The sequence below is a fragment of the Haliotis asinina genome, chromosome 12, assembly GCF_037392515.1.
Source record: "Haliotis asinina isolate JCU_RB_2024 chromosome 12, JCU_Hal_asi_v2, whole genome shotgun sequence".
NCBI lineage: Eukaryota > Metazoa > Mollusca > Gastropoda > Lepetellida > Haliotidae > Haliotis > Haliotis asinina.
In genome coordinates this window covers 22,477,534-22,503,713 of record NC_090291.1, presented here as the reverse complement: position 1 = coordinate 22,503,713, position 26,180 = coordinate 22,477,534, and the positions used below count along the sequence as shown (strand labels likewise).

Below are 26,180 nucleotides of genomic sequence, written 5' to 3'. Positions count from 1 at the left end.
CTTACAGCACTGAAGAGGGTAATCAGGGGGGCAAAGTGACTCTTTGACACTGAGCCTATACACTACTGAAGAGGGTAATCAGGGGCACAGTGACTCTTTGACACTGAGCCTATACACTACTGAAGAGGGTAATCAGGGGGCACAGTGACTCTCTGACACTGAGTCTTATAGCACTGAAGAGGGTAATCAGGGGGCATAGTGACTCTTTGACACTGAGTCTTACAGCACTGAAGAGGTAATGGGGGGGCATAGTGACTTTTCTTTCACTGACACTTAATACAAAACACTCTCTCATGTAATCTAAATGACTACCTGTACATCATCAATTCCATGAATGGGTTTATACTTTTCTCTCTATATGTATAGACACTGACGGTTGTAAATGTTTAGGCAATGTTAACGCAGTAATAAAAACAAGAAGTCCCCGTTTAACATATACAAACCAGTGTATTTGAGCTGATGAGAATATCAAAAGCAAATCCTCTCTCCCATATATCTGGACATATAACATTTATCTATTTTTCCAAAAGTATTGGCCACTCCTCAGTATGTCCTACTTGTGACAAGGAAACCAAACACTCCAGTGAAAACAGTACTGAGTCCGACATGAGCTGACTTGATTCTACATGAACCAGCCATGTACAGAGGGCCTCAGAATCACCATGCTCCAGCATGCTCCATAGCTGCCACACAATGTGTATTCTCCGTGGGAATCAGAATGTATCACTTTCTACATGCTTGGTGAGTCACTTGACCCTGTGGTCAGCTCCCACTGCCTGGGATATGTTCGAGTAGCCCTCTGACCTGCAACAGGATTATGTCACTCATACATTCACATAGTGTAGTTCTGATGAAGCACAAAACACAAATAGGAGTACTCTTCACATATGTGTATGTACCAGGTCCATGTTAGATCGGTTAGACCACAGGCAAACTGTAGCGCAAATGGGTTGTGCAGCGTAAGGAAAATGACCAGTCTTCTTACATGTGAGCGAAGCGAGCAAAGGATGGCGACATACTTTCCTCGCTTCAGTGCGAAAAATATTTTTCATGTCAAAATAAAATATTTCCACCATTAAAAGTACACACCTTTTTCTTCACTTGGTTGTGCTCTCACATTTCCAACCCATGTTGAACAATTACTCACGTGAAATATTTGTTATTCAACATTTTAACTCGTGGTAGATCAGATCGTTCTTTGCTTCAATTCACTCCTCCAGCTTCCAGTCAACGGAGTGATGGAACAGGTGGGTATTATTCCACATGGAATACTTACAGTTACCTCCCCTGCTTCATTCGCCCATAACGCCAGAAGTGGTTTTATGTAGTATAATTATTATGAAAATTCTAACAATAGCAACGACAGATAAGACAAAAAAAACCCAACAGGTTCAGGATAAAATCAGGCAATATGGTATTTCTTTTAAATTTCTGCTTATTCTTGTTCTGTCACTCCGTTCAGCTGGAAGCTGACACGGGTAATGGAGGCGAAGAATCATCTGAATACCACAAGGGTCACTTAAAATATTGAATAAAACATATTTCACATGAGTAATTATTAAACATGGGGTAGGAAATGTGAGAGCACAACCAAGTGAGAGATATGGGAGTGTACCTTTGATGGTGGCGATATTGTATTTTAAGATGAAAAATATTTTTCAATCCAAAGCGAGGAAAGTATGTTGCCAACCCTGGCTCGCTCCGCTCGCATGTAAGAAGACTGATCACTTTCCTTATGCTGTGCAACTACATTTGAGCTACAGTTTGCCTGTGGTAAGACACACAAAACTTGCCTAATATAAGTAATCGCATATACTTGTGGAATTATTTATATATAATTAATATTCTTACTGTTTAATCTGTTTTATTACCATGTATGAAATTAGCCAGAAGAGAAAGTGACATGCTATTGTTTAATATTTCACCATAATAAATATATTTCACCAAAATAAATTGTTTAATATTTCACCATAATAAATATATTTCACCAAAATAAATTGTTTAATATTTCACCATAAGTATCATGCCCACACAAGAGTATGAAGTTTGCAGGCTACAGTAGTGTATAAGGTGGATGTACTGACTGCAGTAGTTCCTGGAGCTCCCTCTTGATGCGACTAACGACAGGCGGCCCCTGGTACACCAAGGCTGTGTACAGCTGCAGGAGGCTAGCTCCTGCACGAATCTTCTCATAGGCATCCACACCAGAGCTGATTCCACCTACACCGATGATGGGAATTTTTCCTGGGATAATTTAAAACCATACATCATCCAAAACACATTTAGTAATTATTGAAGACGACTTCTAGCAGTGGGCAACAATTCAAACTGTCCCACTGTGGCATATATACATATGGATCATACTTCCAAGTGTTTCCAAACTCATAAATTCCAAATATGTAGTAGTTTATTACTTTTCTGGTGAGCCAAGGAAGCTATGGTTTACATATTTCTTCCACCCCTTCACTTGAGCCAGTCAAAATATATATACAATGTGTGAAACTAAATATTTCTTGTGTAGACTACTGATAAAATAGAGGAATTATGTTACATATGGATTGTCTAGAGACCTTGAAAGTTTTCGGCACAGGCTGGATTCAGCTTAGCAAACATATGAAAATCCCCTCAAGCCAATAGTTGGATGATAAGGTAGCATAAGAAGATGGCAGTGAATACATAGCAAGTGTAAATTGAGTCTTGTGATTTTTAACACCGATCTTACATTCCCCATCAAAACAAGCACGCGATCACTGCAAATGCAGGCGGACAGTCACCCCATCACTACACCTCTGCAGGACAATGGTTCCAGGGGGTGAGATTGTACTATCCAGGCAAAATTGACAGGATAATATTATAATAAAATCAATCCAAGGAAGTATGTTGTGCTAATAACCAGGGTGTTGGGCCTCAGTACCTTGTGTCAGTCTGTACATGTCTCTGACTGTTCATGTGGACAGGGTGTTGGCCTCAGTACCTTGTGTCAGTCTGTACATGTCTCTGACTCTTCATGTGGACAGGGTGTTGGCCTCAGTACCTTGTGTCAGTCTGTACATGTCTGTGACTGTTCATGTGGACAGGGTGTTGGCCTCAGTACCTTGTGTCAGTCTGTACATGTCTCTGACTGTTCATGTGGACGGGGTGTTGGTCTCAGTACCTTGTGTCAGTCTGTACATGTCTCTGACTGTGGCTGTGGACAGGGTGTTGGCCTCAGTACCTTGTGTCAGTCTGTACATGTCTCTGACTGTTCATGTGGACAGGGTGTTGGGCCTCAGTGCCTTGTGTCAGTCTGTACATGTCTCTGACTGTTCATGTGGACAGGGTGTTGGCCTCAGTACCTTGTGTCAGTCTGTACATGTCTCTGACTGTTCATGTGGACAGGGTGTTGGCCTCAGTACCTTGTGTCAGTCTGTACATGTCTCTGACTGTTCATGTGGACAGGGTGTTGGCCTCAGTACCTTGTGTCAGTCTGTACATGTCTCTGACTGTTCATGTGGACAGGGTGTTGGTCTCAGTACCTTGTGTCAGTCTGTACATGTCTCTGACTGTTCATGTGGACAGGGTGTTGGCCTCAGTACCTTGTGTCAGTCTGTACATGTCTCTGACTGTTCATGTGGACAGGGTGTTGGCCTCAGTACCTTGTGTCAGTCTGTACATGTCTCTGACTGTTCATGTGGACGGGGTGTTGGTCTCAGTACCTTGTGTCAGTCTGTACATGTCTCTGACTGTTCATGTGGACAGGGTGTTGGCCTCAGTACCTTGTGTCAGTCTGTACATGTCTCTGACTGTTCATGTGGACAGGGTGTTGGGCCTCAGTGCCTTGTGTCAGTCTGTACATGTCTCTGACTGTTCATGTGGACAGGGTGTTGGCCTCAGTACCTTGTGTCAGTCTGTACATGTCTCTGACTGTTCATGTGGACAGGGTGTTGGCCTCAGTACCTTGTGTCAGTCTGTACATGTCTCTGACTGTTCATGTAGACAGGGTGTTGGCCTCAGTACCTTGTGTCAGTCTGTACATGCCTCTGACTGTTCATGTGGACAGGGTGTTGGCCTCAGTACCTTGTGTCAGTCTGTACATGTCTCTGACTGTTCATGTGGACAGGGTGTTGGCCTCAGTACCTTGTGTCAGTCTGTACATGTCTGTGACTGTTCATGTGGACAGGGTGTTGGGCCTCAGTGCCTTGTCTCAGTCTGTACATGTCTCTGACTGTTCATGTGGACAGGGTGTTGGCCTCAGTACCTTGTGTCAGTCTGTACATGTCTCTGACTGTTCATGTGGACAGGGTGTTGGCCTCAGTACCTTGTGTCAGTCTGTACATGTCTCTGACTGTTCATGTGGACAGGGTGTTGGGCCTCAGTACCTTGTGTCAGTCTGTACATGTCTCTGACTGTTCATGTGGACAGGGTGTTGGCCTCAGTACCTTGTGTCAGTCTGTACATGTCTCTGACTGTTCATGTGGACAGGGTGTTGGCCTCAGTACCTTGTGTCAGTCTGTACATGTCTCTGACTGTTCATGTGGACAGGGTGTTGGCCTCAGTACCTTGTGTCAGTCTGTACATGTCTCTGACTGTTCATGTGGACAGGGTGTTGGCCTCAGTACCTTGTGTCAGTCTGTACATGTCTCTGACTGTTCATGTGGACAGGGTGTTGGCCTCAGTACCTTGTGTCAGTCTGTACATGTCTCTGACTGTTCATGTGGACAGGGTGTTGGCCTCAGTACCTTGTGTCAGTCTGTACATGTCTCTGACTGTTCATGTGGACAGGGTGTTGGCCTCAGTACCTTGTGTCAGTCTGTACATGTCTCTGACTGTTCATGTGGACAGGGTGTTGGCCTCAGTACCTTGTGTCAGTCTGTACATGTCTCTGACTGTTCATGTGGACAGGGTGTTGGCCTCAGTACCTTGTGTCAGTCTGTACATGTCTCTGACTGTTCATGTGGACAGGGTGTTGGTCTCAGTACCTTGTGTCAGTCTGTACATGTCTCTGACTGTTCATGTGGACAGGGTGTTGGGCCTCAGTACCTTGTGTCAGTCTGTACATGTCTCTGACTGTTCATGTGGACAGGGTGTTGGCCTCAGTACCTTGTGTCAGTCTGTACATGTCTCTGACTGTTCATGTGGACAGGGTGTTGGCCTCAGTACCTTGTGTCAGTCTGTACATGTCTGTGACTGTTCATGTGGACAGGGTGTTGGCCTCAGTACCTTGTGTCAGTCTGTACATGTCTCTGTTCATGTGGACAGGGTGTTGGCCTCAGTACCTTGTGTCAGTCTGTACATGTCTCTGACTGTTCATGTGGACAGGGTGTTGGCCTCAGTACCTTGTGTCAGTCTGTACATGTCTCTGACTGTTCATGTGGACAGGGTGTTGGGCCTCAGTGCCTTGTGTCAGTCTGTACATGTCTCTGACTGTTCATGTGGACAGGGTGTTGGCCTCAGTACCTTGTGTCAGTCTGTACATGTCTCTGACTGTTCATGTGGACAGGGTGTTGGTCTCAGTACCTTGTGTCAGTCTGTACATGTCTCTGACTGTTCATGTGGACAGGGTGTTGGCCTCAGTACCTTGTGTCAGTCTGTACATGTCTCTGACTGTTCATGTGGACAGGGTGTTGGCCTCAGTACCTTGTGTCAGTCTGTACATGTCTCTGACTGTTCATGTGGACAGGGTGTTGGGCCTCAGTACCTTGTGTCAGTCTGTACATGTCTCTGACTGTTCATGTGGACAGGGTGTTGGTCTCAGTACCTTGTGTCAGTCTGTACATGTCTCTGACTGTTCATGTGGACAGGGTGTTGGCCTCAGTGCCTTGTGTCAGTCTGTAGATGTGTGTGACTGTGTCAGTGGACAGGGTGTTGGCCTTGTTGCCTTGTGTCAGTCTGTACATGTCTCTGACTGTTCATGTGGACAGGGTGTTGGCCTCAGTGCCTTGTGTCAGTCTGTAGATGTGTGTGACTGTGTCAGTGGACAGGGTGTTGGCCTTGTTGCCTTGTGTCAGTCTGTACATGTCTCTGACTGTTCATGTGGACAGGGTGTTGGGCCTCAGTACCTTGTGTCAGTCTGTACATGTCTCTGACTGTTCATGTGGACAGGGTGTTGGGCCTCAGTACCTTGTGTCAGTCTGTACATGTCTCTGACTGTGGCTGTGGACAGGGCTTTCAGGGGCTCTCCACTCAAACCACCTATCTCATCTTTGTCTTCACTCATGAGACTTGGGGGGCGGGACACAGTTGTGTTTGTTACAATCAGGCCATCAACATGACACTGTAAAATACAGAATTAAACATATAACAAATATCATCTGATTTGGTTTTTTAACTGTTTGCCATCAAACTGACAATAACCCTACACATACTGCTTTCAGTTTAATCCATATAGCTTGAGAAAAGCATTGATAGAAATACATACTGTTTCTGCTATATATAAGGGCAATAATCTTGAACCTAATGTTAAACCCCACAATCATCAAACATGACAAGTATCTAACCTTCTTCATGGCGACAACTGCTGCAATGTCCTGCTTGTCTTGGTCAGTGAGGTCAGGTGCAATCTTCACCAGCAAGGGTGGCTTATGACTCCCTCCCAGCTCATTCCGTGCAGCAACCACCTGTACCACATTTATAACAGTGTATATGTCTACTTCATTCACTGGGAAAAGACAGGTACCACATTTATACCAGTGTATATGTCTCCTTCGGTCACTGGGAAAAGACAGGTAAAACATTTACAACAGTGTATATGTCTACTTCAGTCACTGGGAAAAGACAGGTAAACCATTTATAACAGTGCATACGTCTACTTCAGTCACTGGGAAAAGGCAGGTAAAACATTTATAACAGTGCTTATGTCTACTTCAGTCACTAGGAAAAGACAGGTAAAACATTTACAACAGTGTATATGTCTAGTTCAGTCAATGAGAAAAGACAGGTACCACATTTACAACAGTGTATATGTCTAGTTCAGTCACTGAGAAAAGACAGGTACCACATTTACAACAGTGTATATGTCTAGTTCAGTCACTGAGAAAAGACAGGTACCACATTTACAACAGTGTATATGTCTAGTTCAGTGACGCTTAATCAATGCTGTATACATCTAGTCCAGTTACTTCTTCTCTGACTACATGTGAACAAGACACATACTGCTGCCAGACTATTTGACAAAACTGCTGTTTTCCTTTAATTGTCTGCATGTGCTACCAAAGGACATAACTCTCTGATATTGTTTGCACTGGACTAAATATTTGCATTCCATGAATATGAATGTACTTTTTCTAGTAGGTCCTCCAGCTGCTGCCGACCCTGCAGACTACGTAGCCCAGGTGTGTTGGGACTTGACACATTGACGACAAGGTAATCAGCCACATGGCCGAACTTCTTCACACCGGCCACATAATCCTTCCCTGGATCTGTTGATGTCTTGTTCTTGCCAAGGTTCACACCGAGCACACCTTCACAAAGAAATGATCTGATGACATGTACTTGGCCATTTCAAAAGCAACTGAAGAGAATGTTGCAAAGTACTGGGTTAATGGTTTCTATACTCGTTGTGCTTGCATGACAACATGAAGACCTTAATAATGCTGTTTTGATATGACTTGTTTTAAGGTGCATCATAGCTACAACATGTCAAGATCTTACTTGGGGTCTACAGACATTAACTCTCTGACAACACCTTAAGAATAGGTTTTTCTGCAACTGAATCCTGCCGTGACACATTGTTCTCTCTTCATTAATCTATACAACATGTCAGTGGGAGAGCTCTATACCTTTATGCTTGACATTATTCTTATTGTTGTCAGCACGGTGTGCACAGGATGTGTCAGTCCACAGATTTATATTCAACATATTTCTTTGCTCACTCATTCGAGGCAGTAAACATGGCTCTATAACATACAAAAAATGTGAGGTCTCAGTAGATCATCAGAAATACGTGAACGATAGCATCAGCACATCAGTGAATGACACTCGATGGTATTCCAAACATGCCCTGGTGGCTGACAGAGTGAACATGAGAGCAAATGGTAGTCATGGGAGTAGATGGTAGTCATGGGAGCATACGGTAGTCATGGGAGTAGATGGTAGTCATGACAGCAGATGGTTTCATGGGAGCAGGTTGTAGTCATGGGAGTATATGGTAGTCATGGGTGCAGATTGTAGTCATGGGTGTAGATGGTAGTCATGGAAGCAGGTTGTAGTCATGGGAGTAGGTAGTAGTCATGCTAGTAGATGGTAGTCATGGGAGCAGGTTGTAGTCATGGGAGTATATGGTAGTCATGGGTGCAGATTGTAGTCATGGGTGTAGATGGTAGTCATGGAAGCAGGTTGTAGTCATGGGAGTAGGTAGTAGTCATGCTAGTAGATGGTAGTCATGGGAGTAGATAGTAGTCATGCTAGTAGATGGTAGTCATGGGAGTAGATAGTAGTCATGGGAGTAGATGGTAGTCATGGGAGCAGATGGTAGTCAAGGGTGCAGATTGTAGGCATGGGTGCAGATGGTAGTCATGGGAGTAGATAGTAGTCATGGGAGTAGATGGTAGTCATGGGAGTACATGGTAGTCATGGGTGCAGATTGTAGGCATGGGTGCAGATGGTAGTCATGGGAGTAGATAGTAGTCATGGGAGTAGATGGTAGTCATGGGGGTAGATAGTAGTCATGGGAGTACATGGTAGACATGGGTGCAGATTGTAGTCATGGAAGCAGATGGTAGTCAAGGGAGTAGATAGTAGTCATTGGAGTAGATGGTAGTCATGGGTGTAGATAGTAGTCATGGGAGTAGATAGTAGTCATGGGAGTAGATGGTAGTCATGGGAGTACATGGTAGTCATGGGTGCAGATTGTAGTCATGGGTGCAGATGGTAGTCATGGGAGTAGATAGTAGTCATGGGAGTAGATGGTAGTCATGGGGGTAGATGGTAGTCATGGGAGTACATGGTAGACATGGGTGCAGATTGTAGTCATGGAAGCAGATGGTAGTCAAGGGAGTAGATAGTAGTCATTGGAGTAGATGGTAGTCATGGGTGTAGATGGTAGTCATGGGAGTAGATAGTAGTCATTGGAGTAGATGGTAGTCATGGAAGCAGGTGGTAGTAATGGGAGTAGATAGTAGTCATTGGAGTAGATGGTAGTGATGAGAATAGATGGTAGGTATGAGAGCAGATGGTAGTTACTGGAGTACATGGTAGTCATGGGTGCAGATTGTAGTCATGGGAGTAGATAGTAGTCATGGGAGTAGATGGTAGTCATGGGAGTAGATGGTAGTCATTGGAGTAGATGGTAGTCATTGGAGTAGATGGTAGTCATGGGTGTAGATGGTAGTCATGGGTGCAGATGGTAGTCATGGGAGTACATGGTAGTCATGGGTGCAGATTGTAGTCATGGGGGTAGATAGTAGTCATGGGAGTAGATTGTAGTCATGGAAGCAGATGGTAGTCAAGGGAGTAGATAGTAGTCATTGGAGTAGATGGTAGTCATGGGTGTAGATGGTAGTCATGGGAGTAGATAGTAGTCATTGGAGTAGATGGTAGTCATGGAAGCAGGTGGTAGTCATGGGAGTAGATAGTAGTCATTGGAGTAGATGGTAGTCATGGAAGCAGGTGGTAGTCATGGGAGATAAACGTTGTCATTGGAGTAGATGGTAGTCATGAGAATAGATGGTAGGTATGAGAGCAGATGGTAGTCACTAGAGTAGATGGTAGTCATGAAAGCAATGTATAGTTTTCAACTACTTGGTACCTGATGTTCTTGGATGCAACCGTTGGTAAACAGAATCATGGCCATCGCTGTTGAAACCGTATCTATGTCAACAGAGATATAACACCTATAAGATTCTTTGCAGCTAACACACAGAGATTACCATGAAATCTGTCCAAAAGTACAAAAACACCTGGAGAATATTACTTTTCTTATCCTGACTCATGCTTATTATGCTTGTCTCCTTCTATCCGACCATACTGGAACACTTGCATCCCTTGAAGTTCCCTTCATCAAAGCGAATATAGAATCACTACTCATCCATGAGTTGCCTCCCTTGAGCATGTGCAGTTTGGCATGCAAATCAGTCACATGACATGCCATGCTCTTCACTGTCTCCTTATCACCCAAGAGGACGGATGTATCGGCACCAGGGTCCCGACACGGCACTTATACTTTACTAGTTTCGGCCTTATAATCAGCTAAATTACAGCTGTATTCGGTTTTTGATCCGTATATTTACATCTTGTAACAATATTATTACCAATAATTTGTTTGCCTTTTCATAACAACTAATGAAAACTTGTTTGTGTTGCAAATATCAGTTGTCAGACGTTGACCTGCATTTATATTGTCCTTGTACTGACATTTGCTCCTTCAGCTCATGCTGTATCCTTTGTCAAAATTTAACTATTCAACAGTTCAGTAGTTACATATTTACTGTTCTTACGCATGCAAAGGATTATAATAGGCATAACAAAGTCATGTCGGGTAAAAATACTAATAAAAGTGCTAGTAACCATCACTCTAGTGAATCGCTTTGTGGCTCCTGGGGACAGTCATCTGGTGCAGTGGCATCTACCATCTCCAGTCAGAAGAGATCATTGTCTTACAAGCTGCTGTCATCCCAGACTGAGAAGCACATGTCTACATCGGGACTTGGGAAAAAGAAGTCGTCTGCTTTGAAAACTTTGTAATGTTCTTCACAGAAGTCAAGGTCATTCTCTTTGAAGGTACTCCCGCCACATCAAGCAGACATTTTTTACGGAGCCCCGATCCTATCGCCAGAGGTTCCATTCTTCAGTCGACCTGTTATGACGGCTAGTGCTACAGCAGCAGTTTCTACTCTTGTGCAGGACTTGATTCAACCCCTACAGAAATCACAGACACAAGGTTTTCAAGCCAAAGAAGTTTCCCCTGCATCGCATGGAACTGTTTACCAAGGCTCCTGATGGAGACAAAGATTACAAACTTATATCAGAGTCTTGCAGTAGGTGTTATAGGGTTGAGGATAAGAAGATGGTGCACTTGGATACAACTACCTGACGTTTGTTTTATGGACTTGCATAACCCTGATCTCACGATTCAAGGACTCAACCACCGAGGAATATTGCATGATCTTGTCTGCATTGCTGACTCAAAAGAAAGACCACATATTTATCTTGGAGCACTTGGGAGTCAGCTTCTGCTGGGCTAACTGTTTTGACAAGGCAATGTTTACTTGCGGTATGTACTTGGAGTGAAAACTACACCAAGCCCTTATATAGAACTCCTTGGGTGGCCTCAACTTTATTTGTTTTGGCACAGGCGAAGTTGCAAGGAATGTTACTTCAGAGTCCCGTGATGATTAAATCTATTGACACAGAGGCCAATGTCATATGTCAAACATCTCAATGTCACTTAGCTAAATCCGGGGTACAGAAGGCCAAGGAAAAGAAGTTGTCTACCTTCAAAGGTGGAAGAGGTCCTTTTCATTGCTCTGCCGTGAAGAACAGTACCACCTTGGAATGGGGCCGTTCTCCTTGAGGTGCCAAGGGTTCCAAGCACTGAAGGTCAGCTTTGGAGCAACTGGCACTTTCCACCCATAGCTGTCTGACAGTGGGTGGACGACTCCAATGGTTCTGGGAAAATTGGGGGATACTACAGGACAATTTTTTTATATTCTGCTCTGGAAACGAAGCCCATCCCTCCATTTCCAAAACGTTTCCATGGAAAGTAAGAAAGTAATAAATCACAAAAACCTGTACATAGCAAAAGGCACCACTTTGGGGTCTGCCACACACATCTACCAAGTTACACTGACAGATATTAAGAAGTTTTTGAGTTCTGCTCCAGAAACGAAACACACCTCTCACTTTAGAAACAAAGTCTGAATCGTTTGCATGGAAACCGAGAAACTAGGAAATCACAAAAACCTGTAACTAGCAAAAGGCACCACTTTAGGTTCCGATTGATATATCTACCAAATTTTGCAGAAAAATATTGAACGTTTTTTTATTTCTGCTCCAGAAACGAAACCCATCTCTCCAATTTGAGAATAATTCCGAAACGTTTCCATGGAAACCAAGAAAGTAATAAATCACAAAAACTTGTAAGTACCAAAGGCACCACTTTAGGTTCTGGTTGATGTATGTAACAAGTTTTGCAGAAAAATATTAAACGGTTTTTGAGCTATGCTCCGGAAACGAAGCCCATACCTCCATTTTGAGACTAAGTCCGAAACGTTTCCATGGAAACCGAGAAAATAATATAACACAAAAAAATGTAAGTACCAAAAGACACCACTTTGGGGTCTGCCACACATATCTACCTGGTTTTGCAGAAAAAATATTGAACGGTTTTTGAGTTATGCTCTGGAAATGAAGCCCACCCCACCATTAGACTAACACCAAAATGTTCCATGGAAAAACAAAAAAAATAAAAATGCCAAAACTGTGTAAATAGCAAAAGGCACAACTATAGGTTGAGATCATTATATCTATCAAGTTTGGTCTAAAAATATTGAACAGTTTCTGAGTTATGCTCTGGAAACAAAATGATTACGGACGGAGGATAGATGGACGGACAAGACATTGGAGCGTCCTACCATTTGGAATATTGTCGATCCCCTGGTTGTTTACTCGAGTGATCAAACCTATTGTTCAGTACCTTCATCAATGAGGTCTACACAGTGCTTTCTACCTAGATGACGGGATTCCAATACATTATCATCCCAATCAACTCTGTAAATCAAGACTGTAACTAGATTTCACCATTCGTCTACTAACGCAGTTGGAATGGCTTGTAAATCAAAGTCAGCTACAACTCACATTTCACCTGTACAACATCATCAACAAGCTGAACATGTTTGTGAAAGTGTGCGACATTACAGGGGTGAAGAATGTCACAGCAGACGCTCTGTCTCCAACACAATGGAAACTACATCCAGAGGCATTCCGGTTCATAATACAGACATTAGGATCCCTGATAACAACCAAATTCAAAAAAAGATACAGACATTTGAGTTGCCAGTACTGGATCCACAAGCCTGGGCAACAGACGCTCTCAGCATATTGTGGGAGGGACTAAACGCATAAGTGTTTACGCACCAGTACTAATACCTTCATCATTACAGAAAATCAAGCACAAGGCGCCTACAACTGATTTGGGTAGCACCCTACTGGCCAGTGAGGGTGTGGTTTCCGGACCTCTTACAAGACCTTGGAAATCCTGCCTTAAAACTACCAGAATGGCTGAATCTGCCAATTTATCCACACATCAAGCAAACACATGGAAACCTGTCAATATTCAAACTACACATATGGAATGTATTAAGACTTGTTTAATGAAATGAGGATATTCTGCCAGAGAGACAAAAGCTGTCTCTTTCACCCTACACACATCTGCTCAAACAGTTTACGGCGATAAGTGAAAGAAATTTAAGACATATGCAAGGCAGAAGTATTCACTGCAAGTAAAGAGTCTCATCCTCAAGCTAACTACTTGTGACATTTGAGACAAACAAGACAACTAAAAGGCTCCACGATATCAACGTATCTAGCGGTGCCCAGTACAGTCATCACTATGAAGACTGGCATAAAGTTGACTAAAGTACCAGAACTACTGGCTTTACTATGTTTTTTTCAGATGGAAGACCAACAAAAGAAACTGAAGACTAATGCATGTGATCTCTACATAGTACTACAACATCTTACAAGTAACGCTTGTGAGCCTCTAAAGCAGACATCCTTGGACATACTAGCACAGAAAACACTATTTCTGGTTGCCCTTGCAACAGTCACCCGGATGTCAGAAATACATGTGCTGAATTATGCACAAACACACTTTGAGAAAATGACGCATCATGACAGAGTCCACCTTGGACTCATATGGGACCTTACTGCCAAGCATCAGCTGCTGACAAGTTCACATCCCAGCACTGTCTACAGTACCCAGTCCAAGTGACACACAAGATTATCCTTGTGTCCCGGTGCCAGAGCATTGAAAAGCTACCTGCAACGGACAAAAACCAGGAGAAAGAAATTCAAGTGCCTGTTTATTCCATTATCAACTGAGACACCTACAGTAGATACAAGGAATACTATAGCAGTCTGGATGAGAACTGTTATACTACGACCATACAAAGCAGCAGGCCTTGTATGACCAGAAGCCTCCAATCCACATGAAGTATGAGCCCTAGCCTCAACAGTTGCTTTACATAGGAACTGCTCGATAACAACTATAATGGAGGGTTGCTTTACATAGGAACTGCTCGATAACAACTATAATGGAGGGTTGCTTTACATAGGAACTGCTCGATAACAACTATAATGGAGGGTTGCTTTACATAGGAACTGCTCGATAACAACTATAATGGAGGGTTGCTTTACATAGGAACTGCTCGATAACAACTATAATGGAGGGTTGCTTTACATAGGAACTGCTCGATAACAACTATAATGGAGGGTTGCTTTACATAGGAACTGCACCGAAGATGTTGGTGGCATTCACCAATTCGGTCCACTAGTTGTAGCACAACAACTAATGGTCCCTAATAGGCGCCAAGAAAATCTCACCCTTTTTTATCACATGACTTGTTGATGCCAATACACTGTGTGGAGTACATTGGTTGAGAGTCCATGCACACGTCTCTGAACATGCTAGCAGAGTGATTATATCCCTGTACTTGTATATTATACTTGTACCCGAAGAAGGGTTTGCATCTTCACTTGACACATGCGTCAGTAGATGAAGTTGCTATGAGATAACAAGAAAGACACTAGTATATCTAAAAAACACAGGAGGATGTCATAAATAAACTTTTGGAAAACGTTTTCTGACAACTGACGTCCCCAAGACACAAGAATGAAAGCTGAAAGTCTACAAATCTACGGTGCTGTTTCAAGGGTTTATACCAGGACTGTCGACAAACAACGAATAATCCGTCCAAATTACTTGTCGACAGTGCGGGGAAAGGAAGATGATGTTCCACATGAGTGACTTGATGTCCAGTGTGCTCGCAATTAACAAACCAATTAAAAACAGTGTGATATCAACAGTGCACTATATGTTTATCATATCCCCACTAAGTAAGGGGGGTATATAGCATTCATTCTGACTGTTTATATTTGCACAATATATTTGATATAGAAATATATTTTATAAGCGAAAAAGGTACTATCATTTGAAAATTGTGATGATAAAGACCATTTCAGTAATCTGAATGTTCAGCCAAGATGAAGTAACTCTGACACGTGGTCTGTGTAGTTCAAGTCAGTAAGACTGTCGGCAAGAAGGTCGGCCTTCTACCAAATACGATGGACAGGTGGCATCTGTACATCTTCAGTACATTTTCTGAACTCTGCGTCTGTTGACTCTGTACTTGAATCCATTGTGGTAAAGATTGTGACCTCCATTAATGTTGCCAGTCAGTGTAACCTGCACCTTAGCATTTGCCATTTTGATAGTAATAACACCATTTTCCTTATCTATTATATATATACAAATAATATATGTTTTCAACAGGATTTTCATTAATCCTGCTACTCCCAATTTCACAACATAACTTCTGGGTATTTTTTCGTTTTGTGGCATGTGAAACTCCAGAATGATAAATGATTAAGTGTCTGTTTGCAACTGTATTTCTCTTACAAAGTTTTAAAAAGGTTAACTTAATTCAATTACTCATGACTGACTAAGTCGCTAAACAAACATTCTCTTTAACACCGTCATGGTTTGTTGACCACGCTATGTCGACACTCCAGGTTTTCAGTCTGTCGATGGTTAGCAACATCATAATTTCATTTGTCAACAAATCGGAATGACACCGTTTCAAGTTCCCATAGTGGGGACAGGACATGACATGGCCAACAACTGATTATGTCGGATTCTGTCAAGCATAATAAGAATGAATCAGGATACGGAAAAATAAGTAATTTTTTGATTAAGGTTGATATTTTAGACTTATCCTGACTCATGAGGTCAACCCTCTCGTCTTCACCTCTCATGACACTCTAAATTTCCCTGCACATCTGGGTGCCAGGCAAGTATTCAGAGAGAGTGAAGAGAATGTTTTGTCATGTGACTGATTTGCATGCCAAAATGCACAGGCTCAAGGGAGGCTACTCATGGTTGAGTAATGATTTTATGTCAACTGTAATGAAGGGAACTCCAAGGGATTCCACTATGTTCAGATAGAAGGAGACAAGCATAATAAGCATGAGTCAGGATAAGTATAGAATATCTATACTATAGGAGAAGGGGGCAAGCATAATAAGCATGAGTCAGGATAAGTATAAAATATCTATACTATGAGAGAAGGGGGCAAGCATAATAAGTATGAGTCAGGATAAGTATAACATATCAATTTCAGTCAGAAAATTGCATTATAATTGTTCGAGCAAAATATGTTGGTTTCATCTATCAATGAATATATGTATCATCATGTCAAACATTGTTTGTAGACTGAGTGAAAATAATAACATATATTACTACTGCCCCCATCTCGTTGGGGGTGCTTCTTTTAAACATGTTCTTCCACAATGCTACAGGAGTCTGGTAATGGAAAGTGTCCTGAGCACAAGCTGATACATAACTAACTGCTGGGAAACAATGTGAGCATAATTTGGTCTCATTCACTGGGGTTCAGTGATAAATAGAAAGTAAGAAAACAACCAACTAGTAATGACCACCAACAGTCTAATTACGTGAACCTGAGGTTTTGGGAAACTAAACATAGGCATTTGTAATTGCTGCAGTTTGCAGTTACAATCTGCATGTGTCAGAATGGCTGCTGATGTAGCTCACCTGTTGATAACAGCTTTATCTTTTTTCAGCCTAAAGACTCGTGGCTTGGGATTGCCAGGCTGTGGTTCTGGTGTGATGCTCCCAATCTCAACAAAACCAAAGCCAGCCTTCATTAGCCCATCCAATGCCTCTCCATTCTTATCAAAGCCGGCAGCAAGACCAACTGGGTTGGTGAACTCCATCCCCCAAACCTGTGTTTTCTGCAAACAAAATATTCCAAAACAAACTGATATATGAAATTTATTAACTACCTATCCTGATAATAATAGGACACTGTCTTAGGCTGGTGACATGGTAAAACCTGCACCTGCTTTTCACACTCTTAACAGATAAGAGATCAGGAAGTATTTGGAAGAAGCAGGATATGTACCTGTAACATTTTATCTCAGCATCATCATGATTACAAAGAAATTTGATTGCCAATAAGTCATGCCATCTTCTTCACATTGCTCGTTGGAGTTGCAGGATAAAGAGCAATGAGTATCATATATGCACACGTGCATGTTCATGGCTTGTGTAATGTTGAGAACAAAACAATGCAGCGTTGCATGGTATAATGTCATTTATGTCTCTTAGCTGGTTGATCTCAATAGCGTACCAGACAAGGCGAATCTGCAAGTGTGGGCTTTGGGATCATCTTGTACTTGGCGGCCAAGACAGCTAAGTTGTGTGCCCTTTCTGCTCCAAGCCACTGCAGGGCCGGCATAGCCATCTCACGATAAAACTTCTCATTGCCATTGTAAAGTGATATACCGAAGAAAGTCAAAGTTCCACCAGTACATACAAATACAGCTTGGCCTAGCTGTTTCTGAAACCATAAAACATATCATTAGTTAGACTATGAATAGTAGTAGTGATGTATTACAAATGATAAACTAATATCTCCAATGCATGCAACAACATATTTCATTGTATTAGAACATGATCAGTTAGCTATACATATATCATGCCTATGCCACCAACACACTTTAAACATATAATATGTGTACAATGGCTTTCTAAGATCCTAATGATGAATGGTCTAGCTGGCAGCCACACAACCCAAATATAACTGAAGGACAACATAACATAATACCCCAAGAGGATCATTCTGCTTTATGTAACAACAACATCCACAGCAATGAAATGTTATGCTTATGAAACTGATGAACATAAAGGATATGCTATCATCAAAACATAAACAAAGGATTTCTTTTACCTTGCATGGTGCAGATTAAATATGTTCTGACTGCCATGACATACTGGAAATATCGTTCACTGCAGCATTAACAAATAATAAACAAATAATAACGACATTTAGTCTATCAAAACCTTCACTGTGCTATTATATCTTCTTTCTACTAATGTGGCTGTATTCCTGAACCTTCAAGCACATTTGATTCGGCTAATAAGGCCTTGCCAAATGTTCCGGGTTGCCAGAAGCAACTATTGCTGAAGAAATTGAACAACTGAGAATAGTGGAGTTCCAATCAGTTGAAATAATCGAAGACTGGTCCCAGTGACCAAACGACCAAGCAGTAGATCACATTTTCACGTAATCGAACACAAGCGATCTTGGAGGTACTGTTTTAGTCTTTGAAACACATAACCATGGAACATATCTTCAAAGCTGTCACAGTCTAAGTAAACTTAGTCTCAGTGGTCTTCGTTACACTCCACCACAGAGTCTAACAAACCCTATTAGAAAGTCGTGTCAGGTAACCTTTGAGCAGCCTATGACCGTCCAGTCAATAGTGAGATGGTTAAATAGATTTAACCAATCAAACAACAGATACTACTTAGGGATCAGAGGGAATTACAAAAGGGACTTCTCTCCACAAACAAAACTCTGCATTATAACACAGTTCTTTGACCTGCTTTGTTACCATTAGCTAATATTTCCGCAAGCTTGGCATATGAATAATCGTACTGGAAGATAGTTTGATTTACATTCTTAACTTGTTCTTCAGGCACTTTAGTGAGATTAATATGATGAGACCTAGATTATTACATAGTAAGTAAATGCATTTTAGTACCCTGGTATGAAAACAAATATTCTAAAGACACGAACGATAAACTACAAGGTAATTTTTTTCGGTGAGTATCAATGCTAGTAGTTCATGACACACATTGCAAATTGCTCACACAATGCCTTACATAAAGTGAAGTTGAGGTCACGGCGGTTATCTCCCTTTAGGATTTGATCTCAAACTTGCATAATATTTTCCCTTATTTACGTGTGTACAGCACCGTCCAAAACTATCATTCTTACCCAGAACGTTCCAGGGACTGGCGATAGTCCGTTCATGCTAATGGCAGAATTTCAGACTCCAAACACTTTATGTTATGGATATTATATCAATTTGACAGGTGCCCGTATTCTCAGATCTCTGTTTTGATCGCCATGATAAATGTAGTCACATAACATCACTTGCGTATTTACGTTCGGAGGAAATAAAAATCCAAATATGTGTACACTTCCAGTATCATGTGCGTAAACAATGATTAAAATTTATTTAACAGAAATGTATGTAACTACTAACATTTCTAATACAACATGAATATAAACGCACTGTTACGCACTTTTCGAGTAACTACTAGCTTTGCTGACTTGGCAAGATGACTGCTTTCGAAGGCAAGCATGAGTACTTTAATACAATGTTTGGTTACTGGTGGTTTTCCGTCAGTTACTGAGTGTTTTCTTTAATGTCAGTTTAATACCTTTTGCAAGTTTAAAATATCTTTGCTACTGTCATTCTTATTTTGATTGACATAATACTTTGGCATCGATTCCAGTACGTCTGACATGCCAACTCAATAATATTTTATTATTAGCAGGGCGTGGAGTTATCCCACAGATGACATCCTTACCTTGTCAGCTTGCTGACGGGGTTAGGTCATCCCACAGTAGCAAGTCCACACTAAGTGAGTTGTCAAGGGACGTAACTCTGTAGTACTCATGAAAACCTGGTCCAATTTTGGGGGTCCTTGTTTTACGCGTTCTGGCTTTTTCCACGATGTATTTGGGTGAAAAACAACGACTGGTCCCTTCAGAAGATATTCCCGAGTTGGCGCCATTGGCGAAAAAGGTTGGTCTGCTCTGTTCTTTCATAGTTTTCCAACCCTTTAAAATATTGCTGAACATTGAAATTTGTTTTATCAATCGATGGCACACTTTAGATTATTTTTATCATAAGCACACATCAATCCTCTCCATTATAAAACAAATTTTAACTTAATGTAACCAGGGATGCACATTTCAGATAGATTTGTGTGAGGGAGGGGTGTATTGCCAGGGGCAGACAACTCCATGTGTGAATCCAGCTAACAATGATTGTGTCATTAACTCATTCATTGAGTAATTTTATTTAACATGCTTAATATGTTTTAAAGTGTTCAAATGTGTGTACTTTGATTATTAAACAGGTAGGAAAGCATTATTTATGTTTCAAATACCTTGTGCAATATGTATGTTATTTTCAGATTTACATGTATTTTCTGTCTGTATCCAGAAGTGACAGCCATAGAACACAAAATTGTGGCTAATAATAGTAATATTTGAAAACTGACAATATTTTACTGATCTTTTAATTTAAGCAGAATTCAGCATTATTCATTTGTGGATGTCATAGCACTTACATAAACACATGATGTAGATTTGGGTAGAGAGTAAGTATTTTTTGCACATTACAGCATCACAACATACCCGCAACATACCCTGATATAATTCAGGATCAGATTTGCTTCAGGTTTGAAACATGGTATCTTCAGCACTGTCTTTAAAAGCACTGTCTAAATTGAATCTTCAACACTGGTGATACGGGTTTAAGATTAGAATATATGAAAACATGTTACAATCTTAAGTTCATCTTAATTGATGCAAAACAAAGGTAGCACTTCATAATCTTGACTCTCTAACTTGAATCTGTTTCAATAATTTAGTGTTAAGATACTGATTTTGCCAACATTGACATTGTACATCAGTCATGATGTTTAATGAACCGTTTCTTTCTTCTTCTGCAGACCTGAAACATATGTTGATTCGAAGTTCTAGGATGTTCAAAGAAGACGTATAATTCCAGATGAAACATTTTTCCTCTGTAAAGCACTGTGCTGATAGAAAAGACTATTAATATATTTGTGGTTCAACAACATTTACTTAAAATAGTTTGGTACTTGAAATAAATAGGTGTGACGTTTTTTTCACAAAAATGGAAATGTGGACATTTCGCAGAGTTGACAGTAGTTGGCTTGATCACCTTGTTGATCAAGAACGGATGGACAGAATTTAATCAGGTAAAGTTTGTTGCAATGCTGATGTATCAACAAACCTTGGAAAAATAGTTTTAAAAATCTGAACCGTTGATCTAAAAATGGTGTGGACTTGCTACCCACAGATGACATCCCTACCTTGTCAGCTTGCTGACGGGGTTAACTTCGGTAAGCCCTTGGGCACCCCCCTTCTAGATCCTTAGCCCATGGGCACCCCCTATCTAGATCCTTGGGTTAGTGAGTAAAGGTTAGGGTTCCGAAAAAAATCGGAAAATGTGCACTACTCCCCCGCCTGTGCCCCCCACCCCGATCAAAAGCCAAAATTACAAGCTGACATGCATACCTCACCATAAATATACATTCAATAAACTAGAACAGGTATATAAAAACCTGACAATGAACTTTTTTTAGTGTTAGAATATTACACCGGGGAAGGGGGAAATATTCTATGTAAAACTGGAATTCTTTCCCGAACCTCTTTGGTCATGTGGACAAAGCGTCCTACTTCAGATCAGAAGGTCTGTCGTTCGAATCCCAGCACAGGACTAGGAAATGTTGTGGCCGCTACATTGGCGCCCAAGGTGGGGTTTAGCACTTTCATATGAAATATGAGCAAAATAAGCCTCAACATCCAACTATGTGGCCCGGGACATGCCTTCTGTTGATGGGGCAGTATGTAGCAAGGTGTGGAGACATCCCATAGATCACATCCTTAACTTGCCAGCTTGCTGATGGGGTGAACCTCGTTGGTCATGTAGGCAAGACGTCCAGCTTCGTATATGAAGGTCTGTCTTTTGAATACCAGCATGGGACTTGGAAATTGTGTGGCTGCTACAATTGTGCTACCTCTTAACGACTACATTAAATTGACAATGTGTCCAGTCTGAATAAAACTTCCCATGACAGGTGTCCATATGTTGCATGTTAAGTGTTGTTATAGGAACTGACGTTTGTATCGGGAAATGCTGTGTCAGCTCTCCTGTGCACAAAAGTGATCAGTAGTTTGAACTGGTAAGAAAGTACACTTTATACATAAAACATAGAGTATTTGTTCAAAATACGTTTGCAGTGTCGTAATTCATCTAAACATTTAAGCAAACATTTGAATGAAAACAGAACGTTTAGTTATCATGATGGCACCCATTTAATTAGCCCACATAATGACTAGATGGTAATTAGCATTAGTTACCTAAGAAAAAGAAACAACCTGGGTTTCAGATTTGCAAGTGAGAGCCTTAAGAAAATAACTTGAGCTGCACAAGACATCAGTCGAAGGATAACGAATAGTGTGATTGATTAACCACTGTTATTGTTATCTCTCACAGTGAATTTGTCAACACATTTATATATCTAGGATTACTAAGTCAGATGGAAATACATCCACATCTAACCACCTATGTAAAGCAGCTTACCTACTTACAAAGTTCAAATATGAACTTTCCAATGGCGTATCAAATACGATTGTGCTGTATGCCTTTCTGAAGAAAAAGATTTATTAACACCAGCACCGTCAAAACGTGAAAATCAGCAAAAACTTCAGTTTTCCAAAGTTGTGGGAAATTTATTCTTCCGGCCATCTTATTTTATGTGTAAAGGCTGGATATTTTGTCTCAGGCCCTTGCACTTAGTAACCCAATATCCCTTTCTTTGCCAATCTGATAAGTTTTGGGGGCTCAAGGCACTGGTCCCATAGCGACAGTTTTTTCAGGCAATCCCCAGGGGGTGTGTTGTCTCATGACAGGGGCACGAGGGAGCGTGGGACCCCCAAGCTTGAAATCTTCCTCTTTCTGCCTTTACAGTGTCCTGTCTTGGTTATTGTGTTTGTCAATTAAAACCGTGTTTTATATATTCCAAATGTGTTGTGCATATATTTATATACTTTTATCTTTCCCGTTGGTCCTGTTTATGTGACTTTCACTCCACCTCAGGTAGGGGTCCTATGTACACACTTTATATCACTCTGTATAACTGTTTCTGTATAAGGGCTCTTTCTGCCTGTACTGTCTAGGTGACAGCACGCCCACTGAACCTGTGGATTGTGTTTTAGATTACACATGGACTGTGCAGTCAGAACTTGCAAATCCTAGCCAAGCCTAAGTTATTACTGTCCTTTTGTGTTGTGTCATCTTTGACAGGAGGACTTTGCGCAACAGGCATACTTGCCCATCCCTTTCATTGTTAGAAACAATTGTTATGTAATTGGAGCAGTTCACCAAGTCTTACAAAGTTGCATATGCATTGAATCAATAAAGTATAACAATATCTACATGTGGTATGCTCGATGTTGCTCAACTTCAACTGGTTTTTGATATGCTGAATGCATAGGACCACACACCACCATTTACCAGATTGTTTTCTTTACTAGAATAGAAATAATGATTGTATTTGTTGAGCCATGAGGAAGTGTAGATGTAACTGTTGTTTTGCATGTACATGTACTAGCAAATGTTATTCCAGGTGTGAGGGGTTTTTCGAGAGTAGGATATTTGCCATATTGGTTAAGTTAAAAAAAACAAACCCAGATTTTGTTGTTGTTGTCAGATAGGTTAATGGTATTAGACTGGTATAGTTCATATAGTTAGATGGTTTTAAAGATATTACTTTTTTGGTATAGTTTCTTTTTCATAATTACTTTAAAAGATAATAGTCAGTAAGTATGATCATATTGATTAAGGAGTTATTGCTGAATGATTAACAATGTCTTTTCCAGAGATGGGTGTGATGCCTGAAATTGGCAAGGCTGTTGAAGAGATGGACTGGAGGTGATCTTTTGTGCTTATAAAAGTGAAATCGTGTCTAGATTTTCGAAGCACTCGTAGCGCTAAGATAGTCGTAACCTCATGGGTAGTCGCATCTGTCTTTGTTGTATGCTATTTTTGAAACTTAATATATCTTAGCTAAGATTATCCTCTACGACAGGTATACATCTGTCCCACCTTGTAACATGTGCTTGGCAATCAGTGATTAAGCTTACATGTATAAACCTACTACATTTAATAATCATGTCATATCATATATCATATTATGAAAAAACTCAAATACATGTATATACCCTATACTATTTCATACAGAAAATTCAGTACAGTACTGTTTGTCACCATGCTCTGGGGTGAGGTTTGATTCTGTTATATTCTGTTTTATCTAATTTTCACCAAACCATATGCCCTGTTATTAAAACAGCCTTCAAGCTTGGACCCAACTCTCATGCTGAAATCAAAGGCCCCACTCGACACAGCAGCAAATATGTCGATCATACAGTGGAATCTGTCTATTATGGAATGGTCTGGGACCGACTCGTTTGACCAAATTGTGAAACACTCCAGATTAGACAACTTTTGTCCGTTAATGTGTTACCTTCCTTTGTTAAGGACAGCCAACAACTTGAATTGTTCTTCTTTGCTTTCTATTTAAACTTAATATCTTAGTCTGATATATTTTAGTCTGTAGTCTGTAACTGTGAGAGAGTCTGGATTTGAAAGTATGCTGTAATGATAAATTAAAAACAGTTTTGCCAGGACTCAGAGAGTGGTCCGGATTATTGAGAAAACTAGATTACATAGAGTCCAGATGTGACAGATTCCAATGTACATACATGTGTGACATTAAAGGACATGTCAAGCACTGGTTGATACAAAAGACATTGTTTGGGTTAAGTGTCAAATAGCTAGAATTTTGATCAAGACAAGACATAGGTTTGAATATGTTTATGCTAATTCATATCTGTTTCCTTCGTTTAGTTGTCTTTTGTTAAATGGGCAGTCTTGCAGTTCAATATATAGCACTCATGAAACAAAGTATGGCTCTGTACATAAGTACCTTGTGTGAAGCAGTTGTTGGCCATGGTCACAGTATGGGAATGTTGTTCCCCTTCACATTCACTTATTGCAATTCTTTGTGACATTGTTTCAATGTTTCTGATCAAAGGAAGTCTTTTTCTATGATCCTGTGTACAGCCTCCCAACAGATGTTCAGGCAGAAGCTATTCCTATGATACTGGGAGGAGGAGATGTGTTGATGGTATGTACACCCATTCCACAAGTGTATTTTGGTACAAAGTTGTTACTTTATAAAGTTGTTTTTCTTGATATGGGATCATGTTTGTTTGTTGTTTAACATAGTCTTGTTCACAGGTTGCTCAAGTATGCATTTTGTACTAGTGCTTGAAATAGCATTTGAACCTGAAGAATGAGGTGAAATATGTGTTGAACACTGTGTTAATAATTAATGAGTGTGTATCATCAAAAATGTGCATGTACTTTTGCCCTAGACCTCTCTTAGGACAGTTTTATGGTGCACATGCACTGAAGTACAGAGCCATAGTTTATCACAGCTAGCCCACACTATGTGCTGACTTGAAGTCAGCAAGTCCTTGGTGTAATTCCTTGAACAAGTTCTTGCTTTGATTTGCTTGTAGGCTGCAGAGACAGGCAGTGGTAAAACTGGGGTAAGTATCGGAACTTGTCACCTCTGAAACAGATACTAATAGATACTTACTACCAGATTATTCTAGAAGTGTTTGCTATGTTGCTGAACCACACAAGAGAGCAATTTCATAATGGGGACGTGTTTGTCTTCTAGTAGTATGTATTGAGGTACATTCATCTTCGTGATCATGCCACATGAAAATTACTAAACTGATTGTCAGTCTTGTAATCTTTCCTGTTATGTTTCATACCGATAAGCATTACATTTACCTCATGGCATCAAGTGTACAAATGACCTTTGATTCAATCTAATTATCCATGAATTATCATGATGAGTTTAGTCATATTACCAAGTTTATTGCCTTTGGTTACACTGTGTCTGTGTTTATCCAGGCATTCTGCCTCCCCATCCTGCAGATTGTGCATGAGACGCTGATCACCCAGAGAGAGGGAAAGTCTACTAAGGCTCCCAAGGGGAAGTCAGGTACACATGTGTTGTGCAACTCTGCGTTTTAGAAATTCTATACAAAGTACATCAGTGAGACAGGCTTGATGATTTCTAACCATATGTGCTGCCATTTTGTAAAAGTAGGCAGATTTGTATTTGAGGAGTTCAAGAAAGGTCAGGGGTGGTGGAATAGCCCAGTGGTTTAGAGGTTCGCTCTTTACACTTGTCATGCATACCATATGGTAAAAATGAACTAACATCCTTGATCAATGTACTTTTGTTCATTCATTGTTACATTGCCTGTTACACT

General features: G+C 40.9%; 2 protein-coding genes across 5 annotated transcripts in view; one reads left to right on the top strand and one right to left on the bottom strand.

Annotated features, from left to right (window-relative positions):
- Positions 1-427: 427 nt before the first annotated feature.
- Positions 428-19,159, bottom strand: LOC137257637 (dihydroorotate dehydrogenase (quinone), mitochondrial-like). Of its 2 annotated transcripts, XM_067794965.1 has the most exons (10): positions 18,999-19,152; positions 17,346-17,555; positions 16,748-16,947; positions 9,725-9,786; positions 7,758-7,874; positions 7,258-7,439; positions 6,477-6,596; positions 6,100-6,253; positions 2,085-2,244; positions 428-804 (listed from the first exon to the last, which is right to left on the bottom strand). In XM_067794965.1, the coding sequence occupies exons 1-10, from the start codon at positions 19,032-19,034 to the stop codon at positions 747-749; spliced, it is 1,299 nt and encodes a 432-aa protein (XP_067651066.1). In that variant the 5' UTR covers positions 19,035-19,152; the 3' UTR covers positions 428-746. The 2 variants fall into 2 exon arrangements, with proteins under 2 accessions (XP_067651066.1, XP_067651067.1); XM_067794966.1 differs by lacking the exon at positions 7,758-7,874 and having other exon boundaries at positions 18,999-19,159.
- Positions 19,160-19,303: 144 nt separating this feature from the next.
- The window catches only part of LOC137259073 (ATP-dependent RNA helicase DDX1-like), a 339,352-nt gene continuing 332,475 nt past the window's right edge, over positions 19,304-26,180 (top strand). Inside the window, exons 1-6 of one of the 3 annotated variants that reach the window (XM_067796787.1) lie at positions 19,322-19,361; positions 21,723-21,783; positions 23,709-23,760; positions 24,952-25,015; positions 25,413-25,442; positions 25,816-25,906. In XM_067796787.1, the coding sequence (XP_067652888.1) occupies positions 23,711-23,760; positions 24,952-25,015; positions 25,413-25,442; positions 25,816-25,906 (235 nt within the window). In that variant the 5' untranslated portion in view covers positions 19,322-19,361; positions 21,723-21,783; positions 23,709-23,710. Of the gene's footprint in view, positions 19,362-19,567; positions 19,652-21,722; positions 21,784-23,708; positions 23,761-24,951; positions 25,016-25,412; positions 25,443-25,815; positions 25,907-26,180 lie in introns of those variants that run through there. The other 2 variants (XM_067796786.1, XM_067796785.1) reach the window with 2 other exon arrangements.

Coding starts and splice junctions, on each gene's coding strand:
- LOC137257637 (XM_067794965.1), bottom strand. CDS start 19,034: ATGAACGGACTATCGCCAGTCCCTGGAACGTTCTGG. Junction 7,440..7,757: donor GAATAATGTCAAGCATAAAG/GTATAGAGCTCT, acceptor TTCTTTGTGAAG/GTGTGCTCGGTGTGAACCTT. Junction 805..2,084: donor GAGCTCCAGGAACTACTGCA/GTCAGTACATCC, acceptor ATCCTGTTGCAG/GTCAGAGGGCTACTCGAACA.